We start from the raw sequence: 12,080 nt of genomic DNA on the forward strand, positions 1-12,080 counted from the left end.
TTGCTCATACTGTGCTCACATTAACTTTCTATTCCTGCTTGAATAGGTGGTGATACTTCACAGCGCCTCAAGCAGCAAGCAGCAGAATTCACTGTCAATTCACCATCAAACAACAATTGTAAAGCACTTGCTTAGACACAACCAGTCTGTCTTGCAGAGCTAAATATCTTTATGATCAGTCTTGCACTGCAAAAAAAAAAAAAATCCAAATACGAATTCTTCCCCTACATTTAGCTCTCGAAACGGAAAGTTCTAGAAAAATCTTCAAATTTGGACACAACTACACCTCGATGATCTCATCAATAGTCGCCGGTCATCTACGTTGGCATGTAGCTACATAACAAAATCAGTTTTATAGCTTTAAACAGTCACGCTAAAACAAAAAGTTATCATTTACATTTAAATGTAAACTTGTGTGCTTCAGAACATATGTAAATGAAGAAATGTGTTTCTCTTTGGCGTGGAATACACAGTCACAAGTCCCTACAGCTGCACCTAAAGGGAAAGGAGGGGGCCCGTACGCCATTTTGACATGAGCAGGAAAAACCCTTCTACTGCCCCCAGTGGAGTGATAATGAACTACAGGGCAAAACCATGGCCCAAGTTATGTAGAATGGGTTTTTAAGGAAAGTTGGGCCATACCAATGTGATTGGGTCAATGTCAAATACGGCACAAACTATTAAAAAACTGAAGTAGCTAGAAGCAGGTCAGTTCATCCATTGCTAGATGGCTTGTTGCTTTTGTCTAATTGAAGCCCAATAAGGCATTTTTGTGATATTGGGCTGTATAAATAACATTTAATTGAATCAAATTAAAGTTTGGTTTCAAAAACTTGGTCTTGTGACTGACAAGATGAATTCTCAACTCTAGTCCTGTCATTGTGGGCATGTTTTAGGAATTGTGAAGCCATACTTTCTCAGCTGTTTTTTAATGCTGTTGTCATTGGGTAAATCCAGAACCAACTGGGATGTACTCTTTCAGTTCAGTGGTATGTCTTTTATATTCACAAACACACATATAAACTTTGAAGAAACCACTTTCCTTGTCATCAGCAGCTTCATCTTTTATTGACTTTTTTTGTCTTTTATGTCTGAAAGTAGCCCGAACAATCAAATTACAGAGTAGCATTTGCTAATTCTAATAATCTTCTTCCAAAACAACACGTTGGGAGCTCACGCGTGCGTGTCTCGGCTTCTGTTGCATTTTTTTCCAAGCTTGTTTAAATTTCTGTCTGTGTGGGATGCCTCCAGACAAAAGGCTGTGTTTACTTCAGTGACCTTGGAGTGTCTCCGATCAGTTTTATCTGCTCTATCACCAGAGTCTTTCTTTCCTTTTTTTGTGTCATATTGTGCGGACCAGAAGGAATTGACTGAAAAGACAAAGCAGGAGTTGAAGTGACAAGCAGCTGTGCACACGGAGGTCATGTTGTGTTCAGGGTGAGGGTAGGTTACTACAAGTCTTCTGCTGTGTCGTGAAAGCTGCAGCTTCTCAAGTGAATGTTTTTGAATGTCAAGGAATGATTTGCATTGAAGGCTGCGACCCAAAGAAAATCCAGCATGTCGCCGCAGTCCAAAGGCTAATGGCTAACAGAGAAAGAAGTGAGAAAAGATGACAAGAAGGAGGGAAAAGCGTCAATCTGAGCAGTTCCCACGACCAGAAAATTGACCAAATCGCTGGTGGCTTTTTCTGTCCCCACCCCTCTCATGCATCCCATGATGAATGGGACATTTAATATATCCCTGCTTTAGGGTATGGCAGGAATGCAGCTTATCTGTCCTGCTCGAAACACTAAAACAACACGTTTGTGTCTGTAGGAGTGACATGACTAATATCACAGATCAAAGAAGCTGCAAATTATCTGATCTGGATCTGGATAATTTGAGGGTTTTAAAGTGGTTACTTGGATAGGAGGTTAGATAGTAATTGCTATTTTATTTGTACTGAAAGTAGGCCTACTTGTGAGAATGGTTTATTTTTTAAAAGGATTTCACGCTCTAAGCTGCAAAAACATAAAGAGTGTAGCATTAGTGCTTAGCAGTAAAAAAAAAATCGTTTAACAAACAAATCTTTGCATTTTTCATCCTCAACTTTTAATAAATGTTGAAAAACTAAACTCTAACCGCAAATTAAAACTAAACTTGCACAGTTCTGGTCACAGAACCATGTGTGTTTGGACATGTGGCCAGTTCATGCTTTAATTATTATGCTATTTTTAGCATTTTTGATTGGTCGAAGCCAAGTCTGCAGCTTTGAATCTTGCAAATGTTGCAATTTCATCCATGCAGTTTGCATGACATCACCACAAACACGGCCTAATTAGCTGAGATTGCAAACCAAGCAAAAACTACAAAAGAAATGTCTCATAATTGTAAAAGTTATCTCATTTAAATAAAGTAGCATAACAGGTCTTAAGTTATAAATATGTTCTAAGTGGTCAACATTTTATAATAATTAAGGAACAATACAATTGTATGTCATTTAAGCGATAATGTTAGTCCACACAAAAAAGATGCTTTTGAATAGTTCCAAAGCTCAATGTAAAACTTATTTTGTAAGCATGTTATAAATTAAAGTGCTGCAAAATTTTCTCTCGCAAACATGCAAAACAAATTTACAAGAAACAACAGTTTCCAATTAGATATGGTTTATTTTTAGCCAAAATGGCAACTTGTGCCCGTTCTCTGGCTCTGTGCAAAGTTTTCAATAATTTAAGAGATTGTTTTAATTTATTCTTTCTAATAAACAGACAAACAACCATATAGTGTGTGAGTGCTGCCAGGAGATCAAACTAATTGAAGCAAACCAAAAACCTCCTTATTGATGTGATTATGTTCCTCCAGGAAATGCTTCAAGGAGTTTCATGGAGGCAGCGAAGGCAGTTTTTACTGATTTTACTGCGTTTCAGGATTTTCTATAAAAATTAACAAACCATAAATCCTTTTTTTGTATCTGATTTTCAGTTTCTGAAATGCTGAGTTGCTTTGCTCAGAAGTCTCCACACTTTTTTCCTGACATCTGCTGGAGACTGAAGATAGATGAGATTTTTTTGGCTCATCGCCACACTGATGGATTGAGGGAGCTCGTTCTCAGGACCTACTGTCATCCAATCTAATCCAGGTGATTAGTCATGCAGTCTCCCTTTGCAAGGTGTGAGGCCCAGTCCTTTCTTCTGCAAACCAGGGGTGATGCAACATGACCCCAAAGGAAAATGTATCAGTGCTGGTTTCAGATAACAAGGCAAACATGAAGTTAGGGGCTGCACTGCAACAGCAGCGGTAAGAAGCCAGTATTTCCTGAACCTCCCTTCACTGGGAAAGCTTTGAAATTCTCCTGATGTGAGAAGAACAGTGCTGAAAATGTTGATTCAAGATTGAAAGACAAAAAAAAAAAAAAAATCTTGACCAGTGCGTGCGACGGGCCAGAACACCCACTCACTATTTATTCTCACGGAAAGAACTGTGACACGGAAAGTACTCCAGCATGTTTTATCTCACAGGGGATGATCCCAAAACCAAACCTGCTTAGCCGCTTCCAAAGCTCGCCTTTGATGGTCATTAACAAACTGTTGCAAGCCTCCGCTCGTGCTTTAGAGAAGATTGGTTTCCGTTTACAATCCACTCCTGGTTCATAAGTGTTATTTCTGCAGAGATTTGAACTTTCCATCCTCATTATTCTTGATCGCCGTCTCTGACAGAAGCGTTTAAGTTCGTTGTGGACGTTGTCTCGATGTTGAAAACTCTCTGTCATGATGTGACAGCTGGCTCCAATCCCATCCGAATGTCAAATTTCCAGTTGCTCCGTGTGGACAGCCTTTCTACATACGGAACAGCTGTGCGCTGAAGAAAAGCAGAAATGCTTGGACAGGGTGTGGAGATGGAAAAAATGAAATGTATTTAAAAAAAAATGTGTTTGAATATGCAGAAAGAAGGGGAAGAGAAACAGCAGCCTCTGTTTGTCGTTAAGGACACCGTGACAGATCAAATAGAGTTTACCAGGCCTCTGCCCCAACACCCCTCTGCCACTGTCATCAAATCCACATATTCCTGCACAACAAAGAGTTTGGAGAACTTAGGAACCTTTGTTTTATGTACATTTGTGTAAGACAGGGGTCTGCAACCTGCAGCCCAAGATCCACATGTGGCTCTTTTACCCTTCCATAGTGGTTCTCTGGTTAAAGAAAAATAAAGTTTTTACTCTTTTAAATCAAACGGTACTGAGCTAAAACATTTGGTGTGCTGTGTACAACAGAGCATCAATAATAAGTCACAAATGGTAAAATAAACGTATTTTTTCAAATCACTGCTGGCATTACTTCACCTGTTGCTACTCTGGCAGCATTGAACTGACTCTGTGTGACACAAGGCTTTTATTTTGAAAGGAAATCATGTGAACTTCTGTCAAAAGTTATAAACTGATTCATATTTTTAAAAAAAAGAGTATTTTATTTTTATATGTATATTTTATTCATGCAAAATATGTGTTTTTTATGTATCATAAACCTATTGTAAGAGAACAATTCTGCTTTCTCAGTCTGATGGTCCATTCACCCTTTTTGGCCTTTAAAAAGACACTTAACAAACCAACATATGCTTACCTGCTGTATTTTGTCCCTCCATCTTTCTTATCTTGCTTATTTGTTTCTGTGTTCTCCGCCTCTCTGCCATCAGAGGACCTGGATGACCTGAGGATGGAAGGCGTGATGGGGCTGGTTCCATCCGGCAGCAAGTTCAGCCAAGGACGCAGCTCCTACCACCCTGAACCGCAGGCCAAAGTGACACTCAACATCTGCTCCAGATGTGCCAGGTAAATGTTTCAAACTTTTGTCTGGACATCTATTTTATTTTACTGATTTAAAAAAAATAAAATATGAGTCATTTTGAAATCTACTTTGTTGCTGCTCATCCAAGTGGCTTCATCAGTCTAGTTGCCACAGGAAGATTGTATGTCGAGTTGCTATGATTCTACTTCAAGTTCACCTGTAGTTTGGATCTTTTGTAGTTTAAATGTTTTTCTTAGCAGAAGTGGTAAAATAAATCTGTTTGGTCACATCGAACAGAAACGTCTTCTCTAAATAGATAGTGATAAATGAAGGGAGAGACTCACAGATTCTCCCAACATAAGACTGTTTGGACCCTCTGTGCTGCTCGCACACACCTGGTGCTGCTTGCAGACTCAGCAGATCTACTCCGCATTTGCCACCTGCTGTGAGAGCAGCAGGGATGTCTGAGTCTTGAGGGCACATTCATTACAAGGCTGTTTGAACTGGACCGGAGTTAATTTTCTCCAATTATCCCCTCCATTTAGGGAGGCGTGAAAGTTCACTTGAACTCTGGGGAAGACCAAAGCAAAAAAATGTAGATATCAGTTGAATTGAGAAAGGGACAATGCATATAAATTAATATTAAAACAAATGTAAATATGCCACAGACTTTGGAGGAGTGGCCAATGAAAAGAGCAGCAGTTGTTTTAGCTGGGGTGCTTTTACTAATGTAAGCAGAACCAAATTAGAAGCTTGGATTAATGATTTCTTCATCTTTATCAAATAATATTGTCTCAAAAATGAGGGCGGAGGCACCTGTACCCATGGATTTTCAATGATTAACTTTAGTAAATTGAAATATCTGGAAGATGCCTTCAGATCTGCTTTGAAAGCCAGTGGGAGACATGAGGAGAACCAAAGCTGCAGTCGCTTTTAGTGGCTTCAAAATAGGTATTTCACTCGAAGACCGCAGTTTAATTCTTCCGTGATTTCTAACCTCATTTTCTCTTCTCAGTTTCTGTGTGGGACGCTTTAGGCGCTGAAATGAGTTTTAGACAAAGCCACAGTTTGAGTTAAAGCAGACCTGTCTTCAACATTAAAGCACAAAATGAAGGGGGTCTGGGAGTTTCTGAGGACAAACTCCTCCTGTGGGTTTCCTCCAAAATCAGGATTTGAGGGCACTTTTTAAAATCAACCTCTCAAGATTTTATGTTTTGGATTTCTTCACCCAGCCACTATCCACTCTTTAATCTGTATGTGTGATTGAAGGACGCTCAGAAAGATAAAATATACAATTTTGTGTTGATAGTTGATGTGTGGATCCTCATCTTTCACTGTTTTTCTTTGAATCATGGTTGTTTTTTCCTGATCATCCCAGTGCTAGATTTCTGGGTTTTGGGTGTGATACCAAAGGCAGGTTTGGGCGAAACCCAGCACAGATGCCAGTCAGAGATAGACGGGTATCTTCTTGAAGATACATCAGACTCACATCTGTCTATACGACCTGCACGCTTCGGATTTGTTTCCTACATTTCTTTCATTCATGCAAGCTTATCAGTATCATTCCACACAGAGGGTGCGGGGTGTCGTCAGATGTCGTGTTGGAGAATGACATGACTGCTGTGCTGTTGGTTTGATGTTTATGCACAGAGATACGGGAAAATCAATGTCAAAGGAAAGGAGCATCTGAATCGAGAGTTGCAGCGTTCTCTGAATTCAGAAACCAGCAGGAGTTCCGGTGCGCACAGACGAGCATGCAGAGTTCTGGCAATCACAAACATAAAAGCATTTTTTTTTTTTTGGCATTTTTACGCTTTTGATTCCCAAAAATACGACTGTAGAGAGCCAGTTACTCAACTTTCCACTCAGAAAACTTGTCAAAGAATGAGGGACATTTCATTAACCTGGACGTTTTCATCCACTGTCATCCAGTTTATTTTTTTTGTCTACCGATGAGCTGTCACAGGTCAGTGTTTCAGTGTTGAAGCACATGTACAGTGCCCTCACTCCACTCTGGTTGGCAGCACCAAGGTGCCACTTGATTTCACACCCACAGCGTGAAGGTGACAACTCTGTTACTCCTCATTAGCTTCCACGGCGCCGTTTAACCACCAATGTTGTGGCAAAATAGGTTCACCTTATGTAGCAACATTTATGTTAGTGCAATTTATTTTGAGGCATTTGGGGTGAAACGTGCCTGAGCTTTGACAGATCCACTGCTTTGAGCATTTTGAGCACTAAAAGTGGCAAAATACATTTAAATGAAAGAAAATAAAAGCTGGGGATTCTGAAAGAAGAATATGTTCAGGCTAATTAGATAATGATCACAATAATAGCTTTTATATTTACTTTAAGGCTTTTATCACAGTTTACATTCTAAGCAATATCAGATAACTAGGAATAGTCAGATATTTTTAATTGATTTTGGAAATGCAATCATCAAGAGATGCTAGCTTACATGTTTTAGTCCATTATCTGGTTTACATTTACAAAACTTACCTAATAATGCAATTTTTTTAATATGTCTGCAAAATATAGTGGGGTAAAAAAAGTATTTTGCAAATTTTGCCTCCTAAAAAGTCTGTCAATTTTATCATGATAGGTATATCTCAACTATGAGAGACTAAATGAGAAAAAAAATATCAGAAAATCACATTGTCCTATTTTTACATAATTTATTTGTAAATTATGCTCAAAATAATCATTTAGTCACGAACAAACAAGCAAGATTTCCTGTAACTTCTTCTGTAAGAGGATCCTCTGTCCTCCACTCGTTACATGAATTAATAGCACCTGTTTGAACTCGTTATCTATATTAAAGACACCTGTCCACAAAGCCCAAAGCAAAAAAAACATCACTGCTCTAGAGGAGATCTGCATGGAGGAATGGACCAAAATACCTGCAACTGTTTGTAAAAACCTTAAGACTTACAGAAAATGCTTGACTGCTGTCACTCCCAACAAAGTTTAGGTAACAAACTACTGAGTTGAACTTTTCTTACTGACCAAATACTTATTTTACACTATAATTTACAAATAAATTCTTTAAAAATCAGAAAATGTGATTTTCTGGATTTTTTTTCTCATTTTGTCTCTCATAGCTGAGGTATACCTATGATGAAAATTCCAGGCATCTCTCATCCTTTTTAAGTGGGAGAACTTGCACAATTGTTGGCTGACTAAACATTTTTTTACCATTATTCTGTACTCCACCAGGTGGAAAAGACTGTTTCCATGTAAACACAATGCACCCCTGAGTCTTGCATATTCATTACACATTTTTTTCTTCATTTCATGCATTCATGTGGACGTAAAACTACAGATAAATTGGATAAAGAGATAAAACATGCTGGGAAATTTCATTTTCTAAGAATAAAAGCTGAGCAATATTTAAATATTCATTTGGCAAACTGTTTCTATTTTATTTGGAGAGTATTGAAATTTCTCATGACTGAATATGTAATCAAATTTGAAAAAGAAATTCAGACGCATGGATATAATCAGAAACAGATAAAGATGACAAATCGATTTATACGTATGAGCATATTATTACTTCAGAGTAAGACAGATTTTAGTACACAAAGGGAAATCTTTGTTTTATTTTTAAACCAGACTACTTAGGTTTCAATTGAACCTTAATTATGACCACTTCTAAAGATGCAGATATATTATTGTGGTTGGTAACACTCACTAAGAAGGCTTTCTGCTTCTTTTTTGGTGATCTGTTTGGTTGAACATCTGCAAATACATTTTTATTCTGATCTTGACTGCATTTTCGGGAGGAATTTTCTGCTTTATTTACCTGATACGAGTACATTAGACCAGCTAACCTATCCGAGCATTGACGCTCCGTGGATCTTAGCCAAGCTCTGGTGAAAGTAAATAAACTCACAGAACTCCCCCTTTGTAACTTTAATTAAAAAATAGTTTTGATTAAGAAAATGGAGTAGAATAGGTAGCTTTTTTCACCCCGGGGAAGCGTTACCATGGTTATATTGGACCATCAAAATGAACATATATAATGAGAAGGATATGGGAAAATAAACACTTGGATGAATGATTGACTTTTCAGTTCATTTTTAGTTCAATGATTCAAAGCTTCTAAAGGATCTTCCTGAAAAAAAAAATTAAACAACAGCTGTGTTTCAGCTAGTTTGTCGACGATACATGTGAAGTCCAAAGCTACAGTTCCGTCTGTTTTTTCTTTCACCCACAGTTTACTTTGTTGTCTCTGGGAAGCGTAAATCTTCAAGTACCTCTATGAGACAGCCAAATCTCTCAAACCCGCTTTTAGCTCACTCAAAACAGATATCCCTGTGGTGGGAAAGGAGAAAAAAAAGGGGAGAAAAGAAAAGAAAAGCTGTAAGGGCTTGGAATGCATTGTGATAAAAAACAGCTTCAGATGATTTAAGGGAAACAGAATCTATCAGTTGAGAAAACAGGGAAATAGATTTTTTTCCCACCAGGTTTCAGTCAAGTAAAATGTGTCAAAGTTGTATCTAAAGTAAATGATTCCTCTCTGTCTTTCCAGGCTGCAGGGGGACACTGTATCAGACAGCCGATCCGAGGAAGAGCTTCGGCCTCACATCCCCGAGCAAGCCGTGCCCGACATCTCCTGTAAGTTTTCACAACACGTTTCCAAAAATATTTTCGTTTCGCCACATTTTTCGTGCAATTTTGCTACGCCGCCCTCCTTGTTTTGTGTGTGTTGTCTGGCGCAGCGCCGTTGCCCGGGGTGGACACAGCGGCGGTTCGACTGCAGGAATGCGAGGCCTTATCTCAAGTGTCAAGTTCTGTAAGTGTCCTCCCTATACATCCATCACTGAACAATTAAGATCACTTTACAGCCATCAGTTCCTCGGTCGCTCTCTCCTGAGGAGCTCCCATTGTGTGGGAGGGAGCGAAAAAAAAACACCTCCAGCCTCTTGTTAACAGAACAAGACCCAAGAAAAACCCATCCATCTTCTTTATTGTCACACAACAATTAACTGTAAACAATTGATACTCCAGTTAGAAACCTGGATCGTTTGCTTACGTCTTACAACACTTTGTGCGCATTGTAAAATAGAGAAAATAATAATATCTAATTACAAAACCAAGACTGTTTCAGGTTTTTGAAGCTGCAGGGCTACATATTTGTGGGTTTTGGTACACAAAGTACTCCTGAATAGAATAGTAACATTAGAAAACCTGTTTGCTCCAGGGAAGAAATCTATAGTGGTGGGCAGACACTCATATTACACACGTTAATAAAACGTCAAGCTAAGAAGCACAAAAAAACCTTTGCTTTCCTTTATAATTGCTCATTTTAAGTGTTAGACACAGCTTTTTACTGCTTCTTTTTTCTTTTTAAGAGAGAAAGTTGGAGCCAAAGCGTTGCAGCGTGTGTGGAACAGATGCAGAAAGGCTCCATGCTAACTGGGAGCAGACTTAAGGATCTGATATATTTGGCCTCAAACTGTCCTGTCCATTTTTAAAACCACCATTAACCCTTCGTCCAGTCGGTTTTTTAAACATTATTTTTAGATTTTGCAAGTTTAAAAGTATAAATTAAAATTGGGGCTCTTTTTTTATTAGTTTGCACCACTCCAGAGAGATTAAACTGCTTCCTTCATTGCAGAACATGAAAGTAAACTCAACTAACCAGGATTTTGCTCTTTCCTTTGATAAGTTATATTCATTTTTTTTAGAGGTTTGATGTTATAATTGCTTTTCATTTTAACTGGAAGGCTTTTGCAAGTGCAGCTAATGACGGTTTTTAGATAAAAAGTTTTCTTTCTATAAAAAATGTCTGTTCTGGCATTGGAAATATGCATGAAAAAGATTTAAAGATATTAGTATTAAATAAAAAAGTTCTGGAATTACCAACATTTTTGATTAAATTATGGGATTAGGTGTTTCAGCTGCACTTTTTAACATGTTGCAATAGCTTTTTCCTTGAAGCCTCAGGTTGTCTATGATGAGTTAATGGAGCTTCATCCACCCATAACTACTTTCGTTCACCATGAATTTTGATTATTTTTAAGAAATTCAAATATATTTTCTTTCTTTGCTGTTTGTATTTTTATTATCCATTTTGCTTTTTCTTATTTTTGTGTGGAAATATTTTCACAAGTGCATTTTCCAGAGTATGCTCAATTATTTATTATTTAAAGGCCGTGTCACACTACGACTATGTACGATTTGTGTATATTAATTGGATGAAAATTGGCCATATGTGAATATAAGTGGAAAAAGTGAGAAAAGTTGTGATCTTTACGTGAAAATGTTTCAAACAGTTGTTTCACGAATGAACCTTGTTAAAACCGAGATAAAAAGTGTAAATAAGTCACACTAAGAACATGTAAACTTACGCTTCATTGAATTTCCTCACTTTGACAGTCAGAGCAACAGGCAGAAATACTGATGGGAACAGGACTGTTATCATTGGAGCTGCAGATCATGACGTGGGTCTTCTGAAATGACATGGGACTTAAATGGTTTGACCAATCACGAAATTCAAATGTAATATCTCAATCAACCTGTAGGGGGCAGCACACAAACGTTTTTTTTTTCAAGAATTAAACACGTTTCTTTTAATTTGTCAAAAATTTGGCAATAATCATCAACAGAAAGTACTTTTAAAGCCCCATTTATAGAGATCAGGAGCCAAATTGTACGTAGCAGTAGTGTGACATGACCTTAAGTAAAAATATTGCATAACTTATATATATTTATGTTTGTGTTGTTTTTCTAACATTAGCATGGTTTGATTGAGAAACTACAAATCAACTTCAAACATGTTTTGACAAACACTTTTGATTGATTTGAATATTTTTATTCCACAATAATATGTATTTTCACATTTTTGCATTAATAGCACCATCATTTTAAGCCTAAAAATACCTTTAGAGTTTTGTTTTTGAAGAATAGTACCTTCTTTTCTTATTTGTTCCCCATTTTTATGACTTTAGTATTGTCTGCTGTCTGAGCTGCTTTACAAACATATTTTCTTTCTGCAGAATTATTGCTTACAAATTAATATATACTTCCTCTATTACTAAAATGTTTGCTTTGTGCTTTTTTTCCTTATGTTTTTCTGTTTCTATGTAACTAAACTTCTTGTTCGTTTGCTCCATAAAGCTAGAAAAGGTCCTTTTAAGGCCTTTATTCGTAAATTTTAACTCCAGGTTTATTTTTAGCACATTTATGACCGTCTACAGCTCATACACATTGTAGACTGTGCTGGTCTGGCAGTCAATGCCTGGTCATAGTGGAAGGTAAATGCTGTTAATAGTTCTTATTGGTATTAGTCTAACAGGCCCCCTTCCTCTGCCAGTT

General features: G+C 37.6%; 1 protein-coding gene across 3 annotated transcripts in view; it reads left to right on the forward strand.

The window, feature by feature from the left end:
- The window catches only part of lg20h8orf34 (linkage group 20 C8orf34 homolog), a 60,815-nt gene that overhangs the window by 28,717 nt on the left and 20,018 nt on the right, over positions 1–12,080 (forward strand). For all 3 annotated transcript variants that reach the window (XM_024280685.2, XM_036217404.1, XM_036217405.1), the window contains exons 8-10: positions 4,669–4,804; positions 9,292–9,377; positions 9,482–9,555. In XM_024280685.2, the coding sequence (XP_024136453.1) occupies positions 4,669–4,804; positions 9,292–9,377; positions 9,482–9,555 (296 nt within the window). The remainder of the gene's footprint in view (positions 1–4,668; positions 4,805–9,291; positions 9,378–9,481; positions 9,556–12,080) is intronic.

The sequence above is a fragment of the Oryzias melastigma genome, linkage group LG20, assembly GCF_002922805.2.
Source record: "Oryzias melastigma strain HK-1 linkage group LG20, ASM292280v2, whole genome shotgun sequence".
Classification (NCBI taxonomy): domain Eukaryota; kingdom Metazoa; phylum Chordata; class Actinopteri; order Beloniformes; family Adrianichthyidae; genus Oryzias; species Oryzias melastigma.